General features: G+C 36.3%; 1 protein-coding gene and 1 pseudogene across 8 annotated transcripts in view; one reads left to right on the forward strand and one right to left on the reverse strand.

Annotated features, from left to right (window-relative positions):
- The window catches only part of SENP7 (SUMO specific peptidase 7), a 154,259-nt gene that overhangs the window by 57,199 nt on the left and 70,721 nt on the right, over positions 1–26,339 (reverse strand). For 3 of the 8 annotated variants that reach the window (XM_040484379.1, XM_040484378.1, XM_040484377.1), the window contains 2 exons: positions 20,162–20,359; positions 11,655–11,849 (listed from right to left, as the gene is read on the reverse strand). The exons of 2 other annotated variants lie outside the window; for them this stretch is intronic. In XM_040484379.1, coding sequence (XP_040340313.1) covers positions 11,655–11,849; positions 20,162–20,359 — 393 coding nt within the window. The remainder of the gene's footprint in view (positions 1–11,654; positions 11,850–20,161; positions 20,360–26,339) is intronic. 3 more of the 8 variants (XM_040484380.1, XM_040484384.1, XM_040484381.1) reach the window with 2 other exon arrangements.
- LOC121036444 (U1 small nuclear ribonucleoprotein C-like) lies at positions 2,555–3,353 on the forward strand (annotated as a pseudogene).

Consider the following 26,339-nt stretch of genomic DNA (forward strand, 5'->3'; position numbering starts at 1 on the left):
AAAGAAAGAAAGAAAGAAAGAAAGAAAGAAAGAAAGAAAGAAAGAAAGAAAACCAAAACTGGAGGCGTCACAATTCCGAAGTTCAAAATGTATTACAAAGCTATAATCATCAACACAATATGGTAATGGCACAAACACAGACACAGAGATCAATGGAACAGAGGAGAGAGCCCCAAAAAGGACCCACAAATATACGGCCAACTAATCTTTGAAAAAGCAGGAAAGAATATCCAATGGAAAAAAGATAGTCTCTTCAGCAAATGGTGCTGGGAAAACTGGACAGCCACATGCAGAAGTATAAAACTGGACCACTTTCTTACATCATACACAAAAATAAACTCAAAATGGATGAAAGAACTAAATGTTAAGACAGGAAACCATCAAAATCCTAGAGAAGAAAACAGGCAGCCACCTCTTTGACCTCGGCCACAGCAACTTCTTTCTAGACATGTCTCCGGAGGCAAGGGAAACAAAAGTGAAAATGATGATGGATGGATGGAAAAAGATGAATGGATGAAGAAAATATAAGACACAAAAATGAACTACTGGACCTCATCAAGATAAAAAGCTTATGCACAGTGAAGGAAACACTCAAACAAACTAAAAGGCTACCTACAGAATGGGAGAATATATTTGCAAATGACGTACCAGATAAATGGTTAGTATCCAAAATCTATAAAGAACTTATCAAACTCAACACCCAAAAAACAAATAATCCAATGAAGTACTTGACAGAAGACATGAACAGACACTTTTCTTTTTTTTTTTAATTTTTTTTTTCAACGTTTATTTATTTTGGGGATAGAGAGAGACAGAGCATGAACGGGGGAGGGGCAGAGAGAGACGGAGACACAGAATGGGAAACAGGCTCCAGGCTCTGAGCCATCAGCCCAGAGCCTGATGCGGGGCTCGAACTCACGGACCGCGAGATCGTGACCTGGCTGAAGTCGGACGCTTAACCAAATGCGCCACCCAGGCGCCCCGAACAGACACTTTTCCAAAGAAGACGTCCAGATAGCTGGCAGACACATGAAAAGATGTTCAACTTCACTCATCAAGGAAATATAAATCAAAACCACAATGAGATACCACCTCATACCCATCAGAATGGCTAAAATTAACAACTCAGGCAACAAGAGACGTTGGCAAGGATGCAGAGAATGGGGGTTCCCCTTTTGCACTGCTGGTGGGAATGCAAACTAGTGAAGCCACTCTGGAAAACAGTATGGAAGTTCCTCAAGAAGTTAAAAATAGAACTACCTTACGACCCAGCAATTGCACTACTAGGTATTTATCCAAAAGATACAAAAATGCTGAATCAAAGGTGCACAATGCACCCTGATGTTTACAGCAGCACTACCAATAATAGCCAAATTATGGAAATAGCCCAAATGTCCATCAACTGATAAATGGATAAAGAACAGGTTGTGTATGTGTGTGTGTGTGTGTGTGTGTGTATGTGTATGTATGTGTATATATATATATTATTATATGTATTTATTTATTATAAATATATATTATAATATAATATATATATTATAATATTATATATTATTATATAAATATTATATTATAATGTAATATAAATATATTATAATATTATAATATAAATAAGTATAATATAAATATATTATTATTTATTATATATATATTTACACACACCCATATACATATACACAATGCAATATTATTTGGTGATCAAAAAGAATGAAATCTTGCCATTTGCAACAATGTGGATGGAACTAGAGTGCATTATGCTAAGCAAAATAAGTCAGAAAAAGACAAATATGATTTCACTCATATGTGGAATTTAAGAAACAAATCAGATGAACACAGGGGAAGGGACAGAAAAATTAGTTTTTAACAGACAAGAAGGTAAACCATAAGAGACTCTTAAAGACAGAGCTCAAACTGAGGGTTGCTGGAGGGGAGGTCGGTGGGGGGATGGGCTAGATGGGTGATGGGCATTAAGGAGGGCACTTGTTGGGATGAGCACTGGGTGTTTGTGTGTGTGTGTGTGTGTGTGTGTGTGTGTGTGTGTATATACATATGTGTGTGTGTGTGTGTGTGTGTGTGTGTGTGTGTGTGTATATATATATATATATATGTGATGAACCACTACATTCTATTCCTGAAACCAACACTATACTATATTAACAAATATAACTAACTTGAATTTAAATTTTTTTTAAAGGAAAAAAATTAAAAATAGAACTGACATATGTTCCAGCTTTTTCACTTCTGGGTATTTATGCTTGGGAAAACAAAATCATTACCTCAAAAAGATATCTGTGCCCCAATGTTCAGTGCAGTGCAATTTACAAGAGACAAGACATGGAAGCAACCTAAATGTCCACTAAAAGATGAATGGATGAAGAAAATATAAGACACATACACAGGAATACTATTCAGCCACAAAAAAAAAAAAAAAAAAAAAGCCTGACATATACAGTAACATGGATGGAACTTGAGGGCATTACGCCAAGTGAAATAAATCAAAAAGAGAAAGACAAATACTGTATGATCTCACTTTTGTGTAAAACCTTGAAAAAAAAAATGGGAGGGACTGGCCAATGGCCTACAGAGCAACACATCTAAGTTCTACTGTAACTACTGCAACACATACCTCAACCATGACTCTCCATCTGTGAGAAAGACACAGAGCAGTGGTAGGAAACACAAAGAGAATGTGAAAGACTACTATCAGAAATGGATGGAAGAGCAGGCTCAGAGCCTGATCAACAAAACAGCTGCTACATTTCAACGAGGAAAGATATCTCCTACTTGATTCTCTGTTCCTCCTCCTAAGGGGCAATGATCCCACCTCCTCCCAGTCTCTTGGGTCTTCCTTGCCCTGGTATGATGCCAGCACCTCATATGGGGGGCCCTTCCATGATGCCAGTGATGGGTCCTCCTCCTCCTGGGATGATGCCAGTGGGACCTGCTCCTGGAATGAGGCCACCTATGTGAGGCCAATTGCCAATTATGCCTGAGCCCCCAATGATGAGACCTCCCTACCTATCCCATGATAGTGCCTAGTTGGCCAGGAAAGAGTCAACAAGACTGATAAGGAGAAATGTGAACATCTTTATATCCATTTTATATTACATGTTCTACTTCACCAGTAGATCATGGTGCTGTGACTCTGGGTGTTTTCTAACAGCATGACAAGGAAGACTTGCTCTCCCTTCCTATCAAAGACAGAATTGTTTTGGCAGGGGAGTAGTGGAACAACAAAAAAAAAAGCAATTATCAATTTTTATTTGTATTGTGAAATGTGAAAATAAAATTGTCAACTGTTTTAGTCAAAAAAAAAAAAAAACCCACACATCTAGATACAGTCAATAGATTGGTAGTTTTAGGGAAGGGGGGGGTTGGAGAGAAGAGAAGGTATTAAAAAGGTACAAGTTTCTAGTATTAAGACAAGTAAGTGCTAAGGGTATAACATACATACAGCATAGTGACCATAGTAAACAACAGTGTATTGTGTATTTGAAAGTTGCTAAAACAGTAGATCTTCAAAGTTCTCATCACAAGAAATTTAATAACTATATGCACGCTGATGAATGTTAACTAAATTTATTGTATTAATATCACAATATAGGGGCACCTGGGTGGCTGGGTCAGTTGGGCATCCGACTCTTGATTTCAGCTCAGGTCATGATCCCAGGGTCAAGGGATCAAGCCACAAACTGGGCTCCACACTGAGCATGGAACCTGCTTAAGATTCTTTTTTCTTTCCCTCTGCTCATTTCCCCCACTTGTGCATGCTCTCTCTCTCTCTCTAAAATAATAATAGTTTCACAATATAAACATACATAAAATGGTGACATTGTATACCTAAAGCTAATACAATGTTCTGTCAATAATATATCAGCAAAATTAATTTTTAAAAATAAATTGATAGAAAACACTGGGAAAGCAATTTGGTATTAATTAAAATAGCCAGGGAATGAATTAAATCTTTATACACACAATACTCTAACTCATAATAATTATTATTAACAAAACAACTCATAATGGTTATATTAAACTAGGCCAAAAATTTTAAATAAAAAAACTATATAAAATTACTAACCTATATTATTCTCTTATAATAAAAAATATTATATAGTATTTGCTGCATTTTCAACACTATTCAAGAACATGGAAATTTTTACATCATTTATAAGCACTAAAAAATTCAGATACCAAGAATAACTCAAGGATCCCTGTGCAGTAAACTATAAAACATATACCAAGTGATCACAGGAAGACTGTGGAGTCAGAACCACCTACCATCCTCCCACCTACACAACATCTACACTAGCAGAATCTGTCTGTGCAACTATTTTGGGATTCTAGAGTCTATTGAAGGCCTGCAACTACTAGCCAAAAGATTAAACCGCAAGTTACAGTTAATTTCGGTCAATTTGAGCTTCAACAGTGGTAGCAGTGACCCAGTCCCCTACCCCTAGCAACAAAGTAAGCAGCAAAGCTTGAGTTCTTAAAATAGTTTGCACAGGCTTGCAATCACCAAGGTAAGCAAGAAGAACCTTATTCTCCAAATATTGGGTATCTGTATTCTGATCACTGATTGCTGTTTCTGTTCATGGATGAGCAGACATAGAGAAAGGCAGCCAGTGTTGCAGCAACCACCACCATTGTTACAACACTTATGACTTCCAAGAGACTTAAAGGGTTAGACCTATTTTGTTTTATCTACTCCCCCCTTTAATTTTTCCCCTTTTCTCTTTTTGGAAACCAAACATTTAAGGATTGTGATTGTTAGAAACTAATCACATACATGAGGGAATTCAGAAAGGCACAAACATTACTACAAGGGGTGCCTGGGTGGCTCAGTCAGTTAAGTGTCCAACTTCAGCTCAGGTCCTGATCTCACGGCTTGTGAGTGTGAGCCTGAGTGTGAGCTCCACATCGTGCTCAGTGCTGACAGCTCAGAGCCCAGAGACTGCTTCAGATTCTGTCTCAGTCTCTCTGCCCCTCCCCTGCTTGCGCACTCTCTTTCCCTGTCTCTCAAATATAAACATTAAAAAAAAAAAAATTGCTACAAAAAGACCAAGCTTATAAACGACCTGGGAAGATCTTATATTTATACATCAAGCTGATGTGTGGAACAGTCATGTGAACAATAAAGTACGAGAGAGAGAGAGAGAGAGAGAAGAAGGAAGGAAAAGAGTGAAAGAGGGAGGGAGGGAGAGAAAGAGGAGAAGGAAGGAAGGAAGGAAGGAAAGGAGGGAGGGAGGGAGGGAGGGAGGAAAAAAAGCAGCAAACCCTTGGGAAGGGGAAGAATCAGATTTTCAGACTTACCACATAATAAGATTGAAATGTTGCATTTTCAACAACACCAAAAAAATCACAAGGCATACAAACAGGAAACCATGGGGGCGCCTGGGTGGCGCAGTCGGTTAAGCGTCCGACTTCAGCCAGGTCACGATCTCGCGGTCCGTGAGTTCGAGCCCCGCGTCGGGCTCTGGGCTGATGGCTCAGAGCCTGGAGCCTGTTTCCGATTCTGTGTCTCCCTCTCTCTCTGCCCCTCCCCTGTTCATGCTCTGTCTCTCTCTGTCCCCAAAATAAATAAACATTGAAAAAAAAATTAAAAAAAAAAAAAAAAAAACAAACAGGAAACCATGGATGATTCAAAATGAAAAAAAAAAAAAAAATCAACAGAACATGTCCCTGAAAAAAATTCAAAAAGCAGACAAAAGATAAAAAAAAAACATTAAAAAAATTGTTTTAAATATAAAAAAAAAGTTACAAAAAAAAAAAAAAAAAAAAAGGAAGTCTTGGACAGTCAAGAAAATGATTAATGGGTAAACAAAAATATCAAGAAGCAAAATATATAAATAAATCAAAAGGAAATCCTGGAGTTAAAAAGTATAATAACTAAAATTAAAAACTCATGGGGCACCTGGCTGGATCAGTTGGGAGAACATGAGACTCTTAATCTTGGGGTTATGAGTTCAAGCCCCACATTGGGCACAGAGATTACTTAAATAAACTTTAAAAAAGCAGATTCGAACCGGCAGAAGAAATAGTCCATCATCAACCCTGAGTTTGGGAATGGGAACGGGAATGGGAACGGGAACGGGAACGGGAACGGGAACGGGAACGGGAACGGGAAAGGGAAAGGGAAAGGGAAAGGGAAAGGGAAGGAAGGACAGGAAGAGAACTTGAATATATGATCATGGAAATTATCAAATCTGAGGATCAAAAAAATTTTGAAAAAAGTGAATAGAGCCTAAGGGACCTGTGGGACAACAACAAGCAGACCAATATATGCAATACTGGTATCTCAGTAGGAGAAAAAATAAAGGAGAAGAGAAATTAGTGAAATAAATAATCACAAAAAAATTCCAAATTTGATGAAAGACATGAATACAAACATCCAAGAAGTCCAAAGAACTATAAGCAGAATAAACTCAATGAGACCTGTACCAAGAAACATTATAATCAAGTTGTCAGAAGACAAAGACAAAGAATCTTGAAGGCACCAAGAAAGAAGGGACTCATCACATACCAAGGACACTCCATATGATTATGAGAGTTCTCATCACTAACCATAGTAGTCAGAAGGCATTGGGTTGGTATATTCAAAGTACTGAATAAAAAAACCTGTCAACTAGAAATCCTGTATCTGGCAAAACTATTCTTTTTCCAGTTCCTTAAGTTGTAAAGTCAGGTTGTTGATTTGAGATATTTCTTCTTTTTTAATGTAAGCATCTACAGCTATACATTTATTTTGCCTTTAGCACTGCTTTTAATGCATACCATATGTTTTGATATGCTATATTTTCATTTTCTTTCATTCTTAACCATTTTTTAATTTCCTTGTGATTTCTTCTTTGACCCATTGGTTGCTTTAAGTATGTTAATTTCCACAAACTTGTGAGTTTCCCAGTTTTCCTTCCATTAATAATTTCTAACTTCATATCATATGGTCAGAGAACAATGGGAGAAAATATTTCAAAATCATATTTCTGACAAGAAATTAATATTCAGAATATATAGAGAACTCCTAAAACTCAAAAGTAAAACACAACCTAATTCATCAAAGGGCACAGGACTTGAACAGACATTTCTCCAAAGAAGATATATAAACGGCCAATAAGCACATGAAAAGATGCTCAGCATCACTAATCATTAGGGAAACCCATAACAAAACCACAATGAGCTACCATGTCACACCCATTAGGATAACTATTACATAAAAACAGAAAACAAGTTTTAACAAGGATGTGGAGAAATTGGGACCCCTAACCACTACTAATGGCAATGTAAAACGGTGCAGCTACTATACAAAAGAGTAATGGTGGTGCCTCAAAAATTACTAATAGAATTACTATATGATCCAGAAATCCCACTTCTGGGTAGATATGCAAAAGAACTTATAAGTAGGGATAGAGATGCCTGCATACCAGTGTTCATAACAGTGTTATTCACAACAGCAAAAAGGTGAAAGCCACCCAACCATCCAAAGACATTTATACCAGACTACAGAGAGGCAAAAAAAAAAAAAAAAGGAATTAGAAAGTGATCCGCAGACTGTTGTTCTGGATCTGTCACCTCATCTACATCATCACAAATTAAGACACCGGTTGACTAACCTATTTCTGTACTTGGGGTTGAAGAGGTCTTTCCAAGGATAAACCAAAACACAGGGGTCAAGCCCTAACATATTTTTTATAAAATAAAATTATACTACAGAAGATACTATAAACAAAGTAAAATTAACAAACAGGAAACTTGAAAAATTTTTTCCAACACACTGGTAACAAAGAGTTAATACCTTTATTAAGAGTTCTTACAAGTCAGTAAGAAGCAGAACACCTGAATACATACAAAGACTACAGAGAAAACTTATATAAAAAATACAAAATCCATCTTCACTAAAAATAAAAAGTGGCTGAAATGAAAACAATTTTATGTAAAGTTATATTTATTTTTACCAATAGAGTCTGAAAAAATTTTCTTTTTAACGTTTATTTATTTTTGAGACACAGAGAGACAGAGCATGAACAGGGGAGGGGCAGAGAGAGAGGGAGAAACAGAATCTGAAACAGGCTCCAGGCTCTGAGCTGTCAGCACAGAGCCCGACACAGGGCTCGAACTCACGGACCGTGAAATCATGACCTGAGCTGAAGTCGGACGCTTAACCACTGAGCCACCCAGGCGCCCCTGAAAAAAATTTTCAATGATAACACTTAATTCTGGTTAAATGAATGGCACAGTAAGAATTTATAAAAATACACAAACTTACTGTACCAAAGCTATACAGACAAAAAATGAAAAATACCCTAAATGTCCACTCATAAGGAAACACATATTTGTAAAAGTAGATATATCTCAATATATTTATTGGCAAGTTATCAAATTAAAAGAGAAAAGCTAATTCTTTATTCTCCAGCATACCTACGTATTATTGTGATTTACATATGAGGTAAACTGAGGCACCAGAGAAAGAAATTAAGCAAACAGACTGAGATGAATTTCATTTATCACAGTATAATATCACAAATACTTAACAAATTTTAGTTAAAAGTTTTTAAAGGATACTATAAAGTTTAATAATTAAGTATTTTAAAATAATTAATTGCCAACTAGAAAAAACAAATATGCTACTTCAAAGAGATCATTTTAATTCAAATTTCCTATTCATTCGTGATGTTTTTTTACTATTCCTTTATTTTGGGCATAAAACACAATTTCTTTTTCCTGCATAAGTCCATTTAAGTTATTATTATAGTCAACAATAACAGTTCTGAACACTAAAGACAGGCTAAGGCTAAAATAAGACTCTTAGCCTTGGGGCACCTGGGTGGCTCAGTCAGTTAAGCAGCCAAATTAGGCTCAGGCCATGATCTGGCAGTTTGTTAGTTCAAGCCCTGCATCAGGTTCTCTGCCATAGCACAGAGCCTGCTTTGGATCCTGTCTCCCTCTCTGTCCCCCTCCTCCCTCTCTCTCTCCCTCTCTCTCTCTCTCTCTCAAAAATATATAAATAGACTTTTAGCCTTTATAAAACACTTTTCCACAAATATCATGAGGGGCATAAGTGCTAGGTTTTCAAAGAAAACTTCCTCAGTTTTCAGTCATAGCCTCCATTCTCCCACCCACCAATTTTTAGTTGTTATTCGACATTCTATCTTTGTAACAAAGAGCTGACATGTTTACCACATTCTCTGCAATAACAACAATTACAATAATGTCAGAACATGTGTCTCCTAAAAAGATCTACATAATTTATATTTCAATAATTGATTGAAATAGGCAGGTTGGAAAGAGGCTGGTTACAACAAGAGTCCCATCCTTGAGCCTATCCTGTCCATGCTATAGTGAGTTCTAATGGGGCACATCTAACTCAAGTGATGGTATGGCCACACGTGCAATTTATTTCCATAGGGCACTCTGGATTCTCCTCAAAGTGAACTCATCTTAAGGGAAAAGAGAACTAAAGCTTGGTTTAAGGAGTACAGTACTCCTCCTTAAACCAAATGGTAATACTTAGTATGGCTGTGACAATTGCCTTGGCAGTACTGGTAATGGTAATGGAGTAACAGTGATCTCAGGATCAGACACTAGCATCCTCACCATAGAAGACTTCAGTAGCATCAACATATAGCACCAGCCTTTAATGGTACTTTTGATAAAAGTATCAATAAGAGAGACACAAAAATAATGACTACCACCTATTAAATTTCAAGCATTATATTAAGAACATCACATAGTTATCTCCTTAAATCCGCACAATAATCTTCTAAGATGTGTGTTACTATCTGTGTTTTAAAGATCACAGTAACTTGCCCAAGGTAAATCAGCATGTTTGCAATACTGATGTCAGGCTCCAAAGTCTATGCCTATTCTAAATGCAACAAACAAAGCAAATAACCACCAAGAAAATGAATTTTCAGAGCCCACATCAAATACCACCTGGAAATTTCATAAATATTTAGGAAGGACTTGAAGAGAGCTAGAATTCTCACTGAATAGATTTTAGGAACAACTAGAAATTTGAGACATATTATTATTAAATCTTAGCCCCAAATTGGTATAAAACCTGTACAGTACAGATTATAATTTGATGGTTCCAATGAATCCTCATAATAGTGCTATTTTTTAACAGTATGAATGTGCACTGATGTCTTTTGAATTCCACAGGGACAGTACATAATAAGTGACTTATTCTATAGAAAGTATCATCAATAACAAAATTTTTAAATGCATGATGTTTTACGTGCACAAAGAATTCTGACGTGATATTTATTAAAAAGATAATAAATAACTATGTGATGTATAAGGTCGAAGGTCATTTCTCTTCTTCCAACTCAGGAAACCAAAGCTCGAGATTAAATGACATGAATATTAATCCAAGTGCACAAAATTAAAGTATGTATTTTAGCTAAGCACTGGGCATAAATGTAATTAAGACATAATGCTTCTCCTTAAGGAACTCATGGACTAGTAGAGGAGGCAGAAACAAAATAACTATATTACAAACTGATAAGTGCATTTCTAACATCTCTAATTATACCTTAATTTATACATTAAATACATTATTAATTGGATAATGACACTAAAACTCAGTTCTTCTGGTAAATTCAGAAAAAGACCAAAAAAAGTATAAAGTTAAAATTGCCATTAATAATTCACTAAGTAGAACTGATGTGAAACATAAAATATTCTCCAAAAGGAGAAAAATTTGTAAAATTTATAAATTCATAAGAAATAGAGTTTATAAAAATAAAGTATGTTAGAAATGTAAAAAATTTATTAAAAATCTTTAAAAAGTCAGCTATAAATACTCTTTAATGTAATTAGGCTTGCAAGAGAAATACAAACTAGAAGTTACCTTTGGATGGTTCAGGGAAAATTAAAAAAACAAAACAAAACAAAAAACAAGATTGGATCAATAATTTTTCACTGAGATCAAAACTACTTTATTGTACTAGCAACAAGGCAAGAAATTAAAAAGAGAAGTTCATGGTAAAAGAAAGTTAAGAGATTTAGTAGTATTTATTAACTGACATCCCTTAGCTTTATCCCACAATTTCTTTTATTTACAGTCCCCACAGAAGCATCTCCTATAGGTTAAAACAAAAGCAACTTCAGATTTCCATTTCTCTCACTGGCTCAGCAGGCCATGTTTGTTAATGGAATCTCAAACCATTTTTTTTGAGGAGCACATTCAGCAATTCATTCAGCAAATATTTACTGAGGACTAAATGCCAGGTCTAGTTCTAGAATCTGGATATAAAAACAGTGACTATGTCAAGATGGAGAGATGGTTGAATGAACAGACCAATAGATGGCCAGATGGATAAATAGGAAAGAGGAGGAAGAGGAACAGAAAAATGTCAGAGGAACAAATCTTAATTATATCACATAAATTGAAATACTGAAATAGGTAACTAAATTTTCATTAAAGTCTACATCTATTTTCCCAAAACACAAGTACAGTGTACTTTCTGAAACTGATTATTAGCCACAGACTGTTTGTTCCAACAGCCATCTCGAGCCACCAGGGGAGAAAAGTCACACTAGCCAACAGAGCACATCTGCCTCACTGTTAGGAATAATGCATCTATGGGGGGAAGAATAGAGAGGCTCATTAGAGTAAATATATTATTTATTTTGAGTAAAGTTATCACTAAACATACCTTTCAGATAAAAAGGAGCTCTTGTGAGGATTTAGATTTTGACAAGACTCTAGGCTGCCATCAGATGATGAAGAAAGCTGCTCTGATTGCAAGTTGTCTGTATCACCCAAACTGGCCTCAGTTACAGATGAGGTCTTTATGTATTTTCTTCCTAACTCCGTTCCCAGGACATTCGTCAATATAACTCTGGGTATCCTGTCACACAAAATAACAAACACTGTACTGTACTGAGGTTTGCAGTGAAAAATGTATTCTAGGAAGTTGAATTTTCAAACATTTTCATCTATACCACTCTAGAAATCAACCCATAAACACTCAAAATTCTGTATGAACACACTCTTTTTTTTATTTTTAGAAGTACTAGTGTCTTATAAATTGGCGCAGATTAGCCTGCCACAGTAACGGCTTTAACTAAACTAATGGATGCTATTGGGGTGCTTAAAAGTTTAATCACTTTTTCTCAAAAAATGCTTTTTCCCCAATAGTTATTAAAAACACAGAGTACTTTAAACCAATTCAAGAAATCTTTATTCTTCTCATTCAACAGAAAGGTTCTTGATAAATAATTACATACTTGTAATTGGCAAATGAGAAATGCTAAATCCAACAGGAAAGACATCATTCAGATTGCATCTGTGGTAATGATAGATTCCATAAGTAAAACAGCACATATAGTGATTATAATATATATGCTTTATATAACAGCACCAAGGAAGGAGCCAACAAATCAAATGTCTAGATAATTAAAGTGTATTTTTAAAGCTCCACACTTTTTAAAATTGGTGTTCACATCAAAATGTACTACATAAAAGCCTGCTATCTCCTTAAACGGAAGAGGATAATATAATCTTCTCTTGGTTAGCCAACTGTTTTTACAAACACCTTATATACTTTGCCACACTATAATGACGCCCTTAGGCAATTATTTGGCCCTGAACTGACAACCCAAACCAAATTACTGTATTGGTTTTTAGTTCTTGTTACTGAATTTTTTAAGTTTTCCTATCTCCTCTTCATCAGATGTCCCCCTGACTTTATCAATATGTCACCTGCAACACTTTATTGACCCTTTGTGAGAAATAACAAAAAACACTTAGAAAGGGCCTGAGTGCTTCTATTTAAGTGAAACATGTGAGCTTCCCTGTACTTTGTTATATTTGCTGTAGTACCTAGAGGTACTCATTTTCACTACACAGAGGCATTATGTTCTTTTCACTATGTTCTAGACAGCATGGAATTTCAGATCTTGAAAACTTTAAAATAATTTAGTCTTACCTTTATTTTAAATATGAAGAATTCAAATCTCAGAAAAATTAAATGGCTGAAGGTATAACTCCTCCTAGTAGAAGAACCTGGGCCTATTATCTTTTGGTTTCTTTATTTCATTCCATTACAGGTATCCTTAATACTAAGTTGCCAGAGGATCCAGATAACTGAGCTTTTCTATAGATACCGCAGGAAATTCTTGAAAATATGCATTTTCCAGCAGAACCTCCACAAAAAAATATTGCAATGATTAAGTAGTATGTATGACATAGGGGCGCCTGGGTGGCTCAGTCGGTTGAGCATTTATTTGACTTTGGCTCAGGTCATGATCTCGTGGTTCACGAGTTCAAGCCCCACATCAGGCTCTCTATTGACAGCTCAGAGCCTGGAGCCTGCTTCGGAATCTGAGTCTCCCTTTCTCTGCCCCTCCCCCGCTCATGCTCTGTCTCTCTCTCTCTCTCCCCTCCAAAAATAAATAAACATTAAAAAAAAAAAAGTAGTATGTATGATGTAAAAGCAAAGGCAGGTAGTAAATACAATCCCCGAAACTCAGAGTTTGAGTAAAGAAAAAGTGGGAAAGAAGTTAGCTACCTAGCATAACCACCAATTATAAGGAGGAGAAGGCAGATACATTTTTCTACCTTCTCATATGATTTAAATCTCCAAGGATCCTAGTTGCCATTGTGAGCTTTGTGTATCTGACGCCTGACAGAACCCTCCTTAATATCTTGGATCTGAAGTAGGAATGTAAGTAATATAGGACCACTAAGGAGTCTCAAGATTTCTTTTATTTGACCTCACACTAGAAATTGCTATGAAATAAAAAACTTCACTCACTAAAAAACTTCAACTATAATTCAATAAAAAAAAAAACCTCATCTTGTGTTTCTCAATATTTTAGGGAAAATATAGGAATGCTAGCAGAGGCTAGAACTATTTCAGGTTAGAACTATTATTTTCCAGATCAATACCTTAATGTAAATAAGTTTTATTTACTTTTAAGAGATGAGAGAATCTGATATACTAACTTGATAAATCATTTTAAGAATTGATAATATACTATTTTTATGGTCCCCTATAATTACTGAATTCTAAAATGTGGCTCATAATAAAATAATCCAAAAACTGTAGTATTTAAGCAAAGAGAAAATTTGTGGCACATAAGGAGACACATCAAAGAAATGTCAACTATCATGTAGTATCTCTGTTTAAATGCCTGACTATATTATGTTTAAGTATGTTTTAGAATGTTGAGTCCCTTAAAAAAGCGGTCCCTCCAAATAGGAGCGATGCAGTCCATAAAAGATTACTTTTGTACAAAGTGCTGAAGAGAATAATCAACAACAACAAAAAATACAAATATCAGCAAGCAAAGGGAAAATTTTTAAAGATTACAATTCTCTTCTGAGTAATAAATGATCATCATCCTATTCTTGTATGGTTTATTTAAAGAAAGAAAAAAGCAAAGGAGATATGAAAAAAGAACCCTGGAGGATAAATGAGACCTTTTAAGTTAGACAAATATGTTAACAAATAGCTGAAACAAACATCTGAAAGTCTTTCCTAGAAGAGAAAAAGTTAAATGGTTAAACAAATAGCTGCCAAGTTTTTCCTAGAAGATAAAAATATCAAAATTGACCCCAAAACTGGTTGAAAAGATGATATACCAAGCTGCAGTAGAACCCGCAACTCTAAAGCACAAGAGCCCTAGAGAGCCCTTGAGTCCTCAGAAGGTTCCAGCCACTACCCTCAGCATCTCTACCGTGGTAGATCTTTCAGTGAGACAGTACTCTATTATAACGTGAACAAAATACCACAAGAAAAAAAAATTAAAGAATAAGTAGAATATTTAAAGGTCAATAATTTAGATCTCACAGATAATAAGTAATAAAGTCCAATTCCTACTTTACTTACGAAAAAATTAAATTTCAGAGGAGTGAAAAGCACTGGTACAGGGGTTAAGAACAAGGACTCTAGAGTCAGAAAAAAAATAGGGGTCAGTTTTTTACTTTGGCACCTAATAATATAATTTAGGCAAGCTATTTACTATAATTTATTCCCCTTAGCATTGATCTTTTCATCTCTAAAATTAGGAGAAAACCTACCTTACAAAGTTGTTAAGACTAAATGAAATAAATTAGATGTAAAGCAGTTGGTATAAGTCCTGGCACATAGTAGGTACACAGTGAGAAGAAAATCACTTTAATTTTCCTATTACTGAAGTCTTCCTCAAAGTTATAAAGTATCCTTTCAAATGATGCATGATTGTCCTGGGCTCCTGGGTGGCTTAGTCGGTTAAGCATCTAACTTCGGTTCAGGTCATGATCTCATGGTTCGTGAGTTCAAGCCCCATATCGGGTTCTCTGCTGTCAGGTCAGAGGCCACTTCAGATCCTCTGTCCCCCTCTTTCTCTGTGTCCCTCCCCTGCTGGTTCTCCCCCACCCCCCAAAATAAATAAATAAACTTAAAAAAGAAAAGAGCAAATGGTGCTTAATTGTCCTAATTCATCATACTCTGTAATCCTGATGAAAACATCTTATTAGAAAAGTACATAACTAAACACTTAGCAATGCCCTTAGTACACTCAGCTCTTCACAACACATAGCCACAGCCCAAACATCTTTCAACAACCATTTGCAACTCATGCAATTTGGTTACCTTGAAGAAAAAGAGCTCTCTGTAAGAGCTTTCCAGAGTACAAATCCAGGTAGTGGTGATTAAGTTCATAATACCTAAGCTACCTTTTGGTGTACAATTAAATAAGTTAGCACTGTCATGGAAATTCCATGGCTAGCCAGAATTTCAAAATATTCTAAATTTTCACAAGAAATATATAAAGGTATACATTTCATCCTTCATACTAACTCAATATGGAAGAAAGTGCTAAAAAAAAACTGTCATTTTACAGTCTATCCAATTTTTCCTTAGTATGTAAACAATAACAGTAAGTAAAATAAAATGCCATTTATGGGGCACCTGCATGGCTCAGCTGGTTAAGCGTCTGACTCTTGGTTCAGGTCAGGTCATGATTTCATGGTCCCTGAGATCGAGCCCTGAATGGGATTCTTTCTCTCCCTTTCTTTCTGCCCCTCACCCACTCTCATGCTCTCTTTCTCACTCTCTCTCACACAAAATAAACTTTTAAGAAAATGTACTTTCTAAATCAGTTTTTTTTTTCATTTTTTTCAACGTTTTTATTTATTTTTGGGACAGAGAGAGACAGAGCATGAACGGGGGAGGGGCAGAGAGAGAGGGAGACACAGAATCGGAAACATGCTCCAGGCTCTGAGCCATCAGCCCAGAGCCTGACGCGGGGCTCGAACTCATGGACCGCGAGATCGTGACCTGGCTGAAGTTGGACGCTTAACCGACTGCGCCACCCAGGCGCCCCCTAAATCAGTTTCTTAAGCTATATAGTGAAAATAATTTTAATTGCTGAGTAACTGTTATTCACAGATTTTCTAAGTTTGCTCCTTTCTTTTACTAAGCTAATTTTAAATGAATAAATTATCACTCAAATAAAATTACACTGGCTGAAAGGTGACAGGAATACTATAGTGTCCCAAAAGTCTTACCATCACAACATCTGAATTGTGTATTTTTTTTAAACTTCAAATATATGTAAATTTAAGAGACAAATGAATAAATGTAATTAGGGATATTCCAAGAACTAGGACCTAACTTTTCTTAATGCAATATGGGTAGTACACTGTCTCCATACTTCTCTAATAATCTCTGGTGCCAACTGATGAAAAGAAGAGAAAGATGGTTTATCTTCTCAAAAGCCTTGTGTTATGTGTCCCACAAGGCTCTTTCCTGCCTAATGATCAAGGTTTATCAATGCCTCAAAGTTATCTCTCAGGAAAATAGATGTGAATCACATATGGAAATAAAAACCTACACTAAAATATTGTTTACTTATTTAAAAGAAATTTGTGCATTCCACATACTGCTAGTTTCATATTTCTAAAACTCTTCACCCTTTTCCTCACTATTTAAGAAGACAGATTTGGATTATGTTTTGTTTTTCTTCTCAATATTGTTCAGAAATTAAAATTCTAAATTGTCCTGATATAAAACCCAACAAAATACAAATAAGGGGCACCTGGGTGGCTCAGTCGGTTGAGCATTCAACTTCAGCTCAGGTCATGATCTCAAGGTTCATGAGTTTGAGCCCCACATCAGGCTCTGTGCTGACAACTCAGAGCCTGGAGCCTGCCTCAGATTCTGTGTCTCCCTCTCTCTGCCCCCTCCCCTGCTCTCTTTCTTTCTCCCTCTCTCTCTCAAAAATAAACATTTAAAAAAATCTAAAATGCAAATAAAATTTCTAAAAAATGTCATTTGGGGGACTGAATGAGTAATTTTGGTTGACTCAATAGTCGATCTTTTTTTGGGTTTTTTTTTTTTTTGTGTTTTTTTTTTTTTTTTAAATAGTGTACAGTGGGGACAGGGGCAGTGGGAGACAGACAGAATCTTAAGTAGGCTTCACACTCAACTCAGAGCCTGACACGGGGCTCAATCCCAAGACCCTGGGATCATGACCTAAACCAAAAACAACAGTCAGACACTCAACTGACTGAACAACCCAGGGGCCCCTCAACAGTTACACTTTAAGATAAAATTGAAAACCAAAAATAAATTTTTCTCCCTTTCATCTTTCTGAAATAATGAAGTCCTAGCTAAGTAAAATGAAAGTAAAACAAAAAGCAAAAGTTAAGCTAAGTCTGAAGAAAGAACAAGCCAGATATTCCAGATCATTCCAGATAGCAAGTAAGTCTCTGAAAGAAAACACTGTCCAAACCGATACCCTAAACTGTTCAGTTCTCCAGTATTCTTATTCTCCAGTATTCTTATTCTCCAGTATTCTTATTGGAAGCTTGTAATATCCCTTTTCCTGGTTGTCACCAAAATTACAGAGCAAATAAATGGTTCTAATGGATGAAAATACATTTTAATCAAAGAGACTGGAGATGTAACTCTGCTGAGAAGCAACCTTCTTTGAATTCAGCAAAAACTGAGCATTTAGTAAGCACCCAGCAATGTGCTAGGTATTAGTATCAGAGTAAAAAATAATAAAATGTAGTCCCTGTAAGCTTCCCTTGTGAAGCTTACTGTCAGGGAGGCAGAAAAACTAAAACTCATAATATAATGTGATAAGTGTTATGGTATATAAACAGGCTGCTTAACAAAGCAAAAAATGAGATTAAATGCAAATGAGGAGGGTGGAATCAAGGAAGCTGTCCCAAAAAGATGGCATATGAGTTCAATGTTAAAGACTAAAAAATATCAGTAAATGGGAAAGGAGAACAGTTTCCAAGATAAGAGAGCAAACAGAATGAGCTCGGAGGTATACAACAGCACTATACATTTACTGAGCTACCACCAGTTTCTTACAGACTAAAGCTCAGTTATGAATGTGTAGACAGGCACAAAGCTAGAGACAGGCAAAGGTGAGACCATTAAGGACCCTGTATGCTAAAGTGAGGAGTTTGAACTTTATCCTGAAGGTTATGTGGAGCCACAGAAAGATGTTAAACTAGAGAGCTAAAAGTAACATCTGCCTTTCAGAACGATTAACTCAACAACAATATAGGGAAATTATTAAGAAGAAAAGGCCATACATGGGAAGCCCAATACTAATAGTAATAAAGGCACAAAGTTATCAGGGCTTGAACTGAGGCAGTGGCAATAAAAGTGGAGAAGAGATCATTTCAAAACTGATTTAGGAGGCAAAAATAACTACACATGAAAAAAGACTGAATATAAAGGGTGAGAAAGAAAGAGTCGTCATATATTCAGACAGGGAGGGGATACAGAAATAGGAATAAGTCTGAGAAGAAAGAAAATGCATTCACTTTGGAACAGTTCAATTTAGGACCCCTGGAGATGAGAGAAAAGGTCTCCATTAGCTGGTAATGACAGAAAGGAAAAAAACCACAGACACATACTATAAAAACCAAATTACTTTTATTGAGACTTTTAACTTCATACTAAATTTTAATTTCATGAACACATAAGGAAATTCTTCTACTTAACTTTGTTTTTGCCTTTTCTAAAAGAGGTATCCTCCTTTAAAATTAACATGTAATACTATATCCAGATGTCTTGACAGAGTTCTACTTTTATTTTTTAAATAATTGTGCTGAAAGTTATCAGTTTTGGAGAGCCTAGGTGGCCCAGTCAGTTGAGCATTCGACTTCAGCCCAACTCATGATCTCGTGGTTCACGAGTTCAAGTCTCATTTTGGGCTCTATGCTGACAGCTCAGAGCCTGGAGCCTGCTTAGGATTCTATGTCTCCGTCTCTCTCTGCCTCTCTCTAGCTCACACTCTCTATCTCTATCTCTCTCTCTCCCAAAAATAAATAAAACATTTTTTAAAAATTTGTCAGTTTTTTTCTGGACTTGGCTTAAAGCACTTATATATTACAGACCATATAACCAAAGCACTACCTAGCTAATGACAAATTTTTCTAATTAAAAGCTAAGTATTTCCATCAAAACATTAAGGGTTAAAACTGTAAGTAGAAACACATTAAAAATATTATGTCACAGATAACAAATTCCCAGAGCTAATTCCCAGTATTTAGCCCCAAATTCCATACACAATTCCTTTAAAAAATATAAAACAAAACTGGTCTTATTTATAAAATTAAACTGCATATTTACTATTAAAAATCTAGGGGTATTATTTTAATATCACCTCACTTATTTAAAAATGCATGTAAAATACAAGAAAACTCGAAGTCAAAAGTGGTTAAGGACTATATTAAACACTATTTAATAGATACGTTAAAGATGCAGAAAATAAAAAATGAACTATTAATTCTGTCAACTCTATCAAGGCATAAATAGATAAATATATATACCTTTATTTTCTCCATCTTTAACATATCTTTCGTAAATTATTTAATCTAGGTCCTTACCTACCTATATATATAAGTATCTTCATTTTATATCATAAATGAATCTATAAAAATATGTGTATGTGAATCAAATTATAAGTTTAACATAATGATAATTGGTTTTAAAAATAATTCTATGTCAACTTAATGAAATGCAAAAATACCATTAACTTTGTAAATTGAGACTGTCAGCTTTATGATTTGCTTTAGAGTGGGGCACACCTGTATATGCAGATTTTCTTAAAAATCATTTCCAACAATCTTAACAATTTTAAGATTATTGGAGTTTTACTACTTCAAATGTGGTAAGTTGAACAAAATCAATACTGAACAACATACCTTTTAGATAAATTAAGGCTTTGGTGAAGAGGTTCTAATTTTTGACATGTCTCTAGGCTGTCAACAGATGTCGAAGGCAATGAGTCTGATTGCACCTTGTTGGCATCACACAAATTAGCATCGTTTCTAGGTAGGATCTTTCTGAATTTTCGTCCTAAATCCGTCCATAGGACATTCGTCAACACAACTTTGAGTTGCCTGTTACACACATAAATAATTAACACATAAAGTACTAAACAGTGTATAATACATGATTAATCACAAACTATACCAAAAGAAAACCTCCAGGAATTCTTAATTTCAGTTCTTGAAGCAATTAACTAGAGCGGTAAATAAGTAAAATATGTGCTTAACCATTCTCAAATATATATTAAAAAGTAAAGCCTATTTCACTTATATTGGAATTTTCTTCAGAATTCTGTCTAGTATACTATAACTATGGCCACACACATGTATAGCTGTTGAGATTCCTGGTAACCCATCTGCACCTATTTACACTTTTAGTAAAACAATTGTACACATCTGCATATCTCATCACAAAGGCAACCACTTTCTGCAATGTAAATGTATTTTGTTTTAGCATTTGTTAATTTGGAAAGCATTATTAAAACTACAGGTGAAACGTGTATCATCTACAGCCTTACTAAAGCTACATAGTCTTAAGTCTTCATAGTCTTAAGATACAGACTTAATTTTACCTCGTTTCTACAAATAGGTCGATTTAAAACATTTATTTTTACTGTACCTATACCCTTTTAATAAGTAAAACTGATAAATGCAAGCAGCTCCAGCTTTTTGTCTCATTACATTTTGGTCATTACTCATTCAATAAATCTTTTGCTGGTAATACTTGAAGAGCTATGTTCAGTTCTGGAACCAGAGAATAGTTCTTGCAGTAGTCTGGATAGGCTACCAAGTGGACTTGAGACAGTATCAAATGAGAAATGTCTTAAAGAATTGGAAATGTTTGATCAGAAGAGTGTCTGTTCTATTTTATCTATAAAGCTGTCCTGTAACCAGTTTTAGGGATTTTTTTTTTAATGCTTATTTTATTTTTGAGAGACGGGGGGGGGGGGGGAGAGAGAGAGAGAGAGAGAGAGAGAAAGAGCACAAGCGGGGAAGGGGAGAGACAGAGAGAGAGACACAGAATCCGAAGCAAGCTCCAGGCTCTGAGCTGTCAGCACAGAGCCTGACAGGGGGGTTTAAATCCACAAATGTGAGCTCATGACCAGAGCCGAAGTCCGAAGCCTAACTGACCGAGCCACCCCGGCACCCCAAGGGATTGTTTAACAAAAGTAAGACGGTGCCTGGGTAGCTCAGTTGATAAGCATTCAACTCAATTTAGCCTCAGGTCATTATCTCACAGTCTGTGAGTCTAAGCCCTATGTCCTGCTCCACACTGACAGTGCAGAGCCTACTTGGGATTCGCTCTCTCCCTCTGCACTCCCAGCTTGCATGTGCATGCATGTGCTCTCTTTCTCTCAAAATAAATTTATAAACTTTTAAATAAATAAATAAGTCTAAGACTTAAGAAACAGGGGCATCTGGCTGGCTCAGTAGGTGGAACATGCAACTCTTGATCGAGTGGTTATGAGTTTGAGCCCCACATTGGGTATAGAGATTACTTAAAAATAAAATATTTTTGGGGCGCCTGGGTGGCGCAGTCGGTTAAGCGTCCGACTTCAGCCGGGTCACGATCTCGCGGTCCGTGAGTTCGAGCCCCGCGTCAGGCTTTGGGCTGATGGCTCAGAGCCTGGAGCCTGTTTCCGATTCTGTGTCTCCCTCTCTCTCTGCCCCTCCCCCGTTCATGCTCTGTCTCTCTCTGTCCCAAAAATAAATAAATGTTGAAAAAATAAAATAAAATAAAATAAAATAAAATAAAATAAAATAAAATATTTTAAAAAAAAAGAATATTAGGAAACACAAAGCAAAGTGTTCAAATATTTTAAAGATAAAACTGATCTTGGGTGCCTGGCTGGTTTAGTTGGTAAAGCATGTGACTCCTGATTTGGGGGGGGGGGGGGGTCATCTTAAATTTAAGCCCCACACTGAGCCAGAGCTTACTTTAAAAAAAAATTAAAGGGGCACCTGGGTGGCTGAGTCGGTTAAGGGGCCAACTTCAGCTCAGGTCATGATCTCACAGTTAATGAGTTCAAACCCATACTAGGCTCTCTGCTGTCAGCATAGAGCCCACTTCAGATCCTCTGTTCCTCTCTCTCTCTCTCTCTCTCTCTCTCTCTCTCTGCCTCTCCCACACATATGCACTTTCTCTCCCCTCTCTCTCAAAAATAAACATATAAAAAAATAAAATTAAAAATACATTAAATTAAAAAAATTAAAGAGGGCACCTGGGTGGCTCAGTCAGTTAAGTGTCCAACTTCAGCTCAGGTCATGATCTTAATGGTTCATGAGTTCGAGCCCATATCTGGCTCACTGCTGTCAGCCCAGAGCCTGCTTCAGAGCTTCTGTCCCCCTCTCTTTCTGCCCCTCCCCCACTCACACTCTCTCTCTCAAAAATAAACATTTTTTTAAGAAATTAAGATAAAATCAATTTCAAAGATATCACTTGTATGCAGCAGCCACTTAAGGCTATCCTTTCAGACCATCTGGAAAAAGGCGGTACAAGTCTTCAGGGGAACCTCCATAAAATACACAGAAACTTCAAATAAATAATACAGAGATAAGTGACATTTCTATGGCTAAATAATAGTAATTCATTCTTCATTCAACAAGTACTTATCAAATACCTCCTAGCAAAACAACTGTACTAGCAGAATCTGGAGATATATCGATAAACATGATGGTTATAGTGCCTGCCTTCATGGGGCTCACATTCCAGAGAATTACCTAATTCATTATTTAATTATAATTGTAATAAGTGATATGAAGTTAAAGTACAGATGCTGCACTTCTTCTGAACTAGATCAGGGAAGGTTTTATTGAGAATATGACTTTTGAGCTGAAACCAGACACTATCCAAAGAAACAGGTGGAAAATAAAGAGTGGTCCAAAAGTGGGGACAAAATGCAAATGCTCTGGTGTGAGTAAAGCTTGTTGAAGAAAATCAAAGGACTTAGCGGGCTCAAGTGCTTAGCCTGAAGAGGACATGTGTACAAGATCAGTATGGGTAGTTAGGCAGGACCAATGAACTATATTAATGATTTGAGATTTTATGTCAAAAACAATTGAAACCCACTAGTTTTTACAAGAGAATGATGAGCTCACAGCTGTACTATTGATCTCTTATGAAGAATGAAATGGAAGCACTAAGGGTAAGGGTAATAAAAATGAATTTAGAGATGGAACGGTGACTTTATCGGGGGCAGTTTAGTGCAATGGTGGGAGCAGAAACCAGAATACAATGGGATGAGTAAATGGAAAAATCTGTGTTAAGTTTAAGTGCCTAAGGAAGAGGTGAACAGAATAGGAGAGGATGAAGATACAGAAGATAGTATAATTCACACAGTAAATTTTTTAAGAAATGGTATAAGAGCTAATATCTATTGCACATGTACTATACACCAGGCACTATGCTAATGATTTTACAATGATTTACCTTATTTAAACCTCACAAACTACTCTATGAGGTACAATGGTAATTCTTCTGTAATTAAGACCAAGATAGAATGATTTAAACCCAAACTGAAATGAGTGAGTAGTGAAAGTGGGATCCAAAACCATTCACTCTCAACTCTATTGCCAGCACTCTTAACTGCTCCATTGTGCTAGTTTATGATGGAAGAAGAGGCACCCCTTTCCTTCTTCTGGGAAGTAGAAGAAATCAAGATCCCCTTTTCAAAATGATACAAAAGATAAAGGAACAAAGGCTTGAGAAGAGAAAGATCTTAAATCATCATTGTGGAGAGGGGGAACACAAGCTGACTAGAGGAACACAGTAGGATTATCTTGCAGTACAGAAATCCAGTGAGATTAATAGTCATGAATTTATAATGCCACAAATAGACGCTGTTTTGTGATTTTTTTTTTCCAGCAATACTCAGCCTTAGCGTCAGCCCAATGCAAACAAGATAATTAAGTTCACAGGCGATTATTAACTACAGAAGAGAAAGGCACCTTCATAATAGAGCAATCTTAACCAAATGATCAGATGTAGAACCACCAACACAGGGACAAGCAGACACTATGTATCCTCTGATATGATGCAGTAAGCAAATGACATCAGCTATTAAGTATTCTTGACAAAAACGTAATGTGAACCTAATCCATGAGAACAAACCGAGACAAATCATAAAAATCTAGAACACATGACATTATACAAGACAACTGGCCTAAACTCTTCAAAAAAGTAATGACATGATTTTTAATAAAAGGCACAGACAGGGGTATTGTAAGATTAAGAGCCTACTGAGACTTAATAACCAAAATACATGATGCATAAACTTCAATTTGATCCTAAATTTAAAATTTTTTTAATGTTTATTTATTTTCAAGAGAGAGAGACAGAGTGCGAGTGAGGGAGGGACAGAGAGAGAGGGAGACACAGAATCCTAAGCAAGCTCCAGGCTTCAAGCTATTAGTACACAGCCCAACACAGGGCTCAAACTCACGAACCCTGAGTTCATGACCTAAGCCAAAGTCCGACATTTAACCAACTGAGCCACCCAGGTGCTCCACTAAATTGTAAAAAGTAATAAAATAAAAAACATTTTGGAGACATTTAGGAATTCTGATGGATTCTAGACTTCATATTCGTTGATAAAATGAGACTACTGTTAATTTTCTTCATAAAATATTACAGCATGGGATAAAAGAATCTCCCTTGTTCTTCGAAAATGCAGGTTGAAGTATTTAGAGGTGAAACTCCATGTCTGCAATTTACTTTCAAATGGTTCTGGGAAAAATGTGTATTATATTCCTATCTACATGTGTATATCTGATACACACTTACATACACGTATACAGAGACTGAAAGAAGGCATAACAACTGGTGAATCTAGAAGAAGAATATATATGAATGTTTGTTATGCTCTTGACAAAATAATCCCATGTTTGGAATCCTAAACCAAGAAATGTATGAAATACAGGGAGAAGTTTTATGCACAAAGATATTCATGATGGTATCATTTATAAAAGCAGCAAACTAAAAGTAGCCTATTTCTACCCAGAAACTACAGAATAGTTAAGTAAGCCAGGATAAATCCACTTAATGAAATGTTACTTATTAGTCTCTCAAAATCTTCTACTTTAAATTTTAAGGGTGGTTTACTACCTCTGTGTTTTCTTTTTTCCACTTGTCTTTATTTCTGTTTTCTATACAAAGCAAGTACTATTCATATGAAAAGAAAGGTCAACTAATTAATTTTTTTAAAGAATGGTCAACAGAGCCTGGGTGGCTCAGATGGTTAAGCATCTGACTTCGGCTCAGGTCATGATCTCATGGTTGATGAGTTCGAGTGCTGCACAGGGTGAGCTCCAGCCCCACTTTGGATGAGCTCAAGCCCCTCTTCCGGTGAGCTGGATCCTCACTTTGGGTGAGCACGAGGCCTGCTTCGGGTCAGGTGGAGTCCTGCTTAGGGTGAGCACAAGCCCCACGTCAGGTAAAATAAATAAATAAATAAATAAATAAAACACAAGCCCTGCTTTGGGTGACTCTCTCTCTGCCTCTCTCTCTCTCTCTCTCTCTCTCTCTCTCTCTCTCTCTCTGTTGTGTGTGTGTCACCCTGCTGGGATTCTCCCTCTCTCTGCCCTTTGCTCACTTGTACCCTCTCTCTAAAAAAAAAATAAAAATAAAGGGGCGCCTGGGTGGCGCAGTCGGTTAAGCGTCCGACTTCAGCCAGGTCACGATCTCACGGTCCTTGAGTTCGAGCCTGACGTCAGGCTCTGGGCTGATGGCTCAGAGCCTGGAGCCTGTTTCCGATTCTGTGTCTCCCTCTCTCTCTGCCCCTCCCCCGTTCATGCTCTGTCTCTCTCTGTCCCAAAAATAAATAAACGTTGAAAAAAATAAAAATAAAAAAGAATAGCAAATAATTCAGGTTTACCTAGCCAAAAGCTACCAGTTGACTCATAAATATGTTTTTTACATTTAGGAAATTAGACTATTTCATGTAAAAGATTTTACAAATGTACAGTCTAAAATTCCAAATAATACCTGTTTCCGATTCTGTGTCTCCCTCTCTGCCCCTCCCCCATTCATGCTCTGTCTCTCTCTGTCCCAAAA

Source organism: Herpailurus yagouaroundi, unplaced genomic scaffold, assembly GCF_014898765.1.
Source record: "Herpailurus yagouaroundi ecotype Mexico unplaced genomic scaffold, PumYag 162, whole genome shotgun sequence".
In the NCBI taxonomy this organism is placed as follows: Eukaryota; Metazoa; Chordata; class Mammalia; order Carnivora; family Felidae; genus Herpailurus; species Herpailurus yagouaroundi.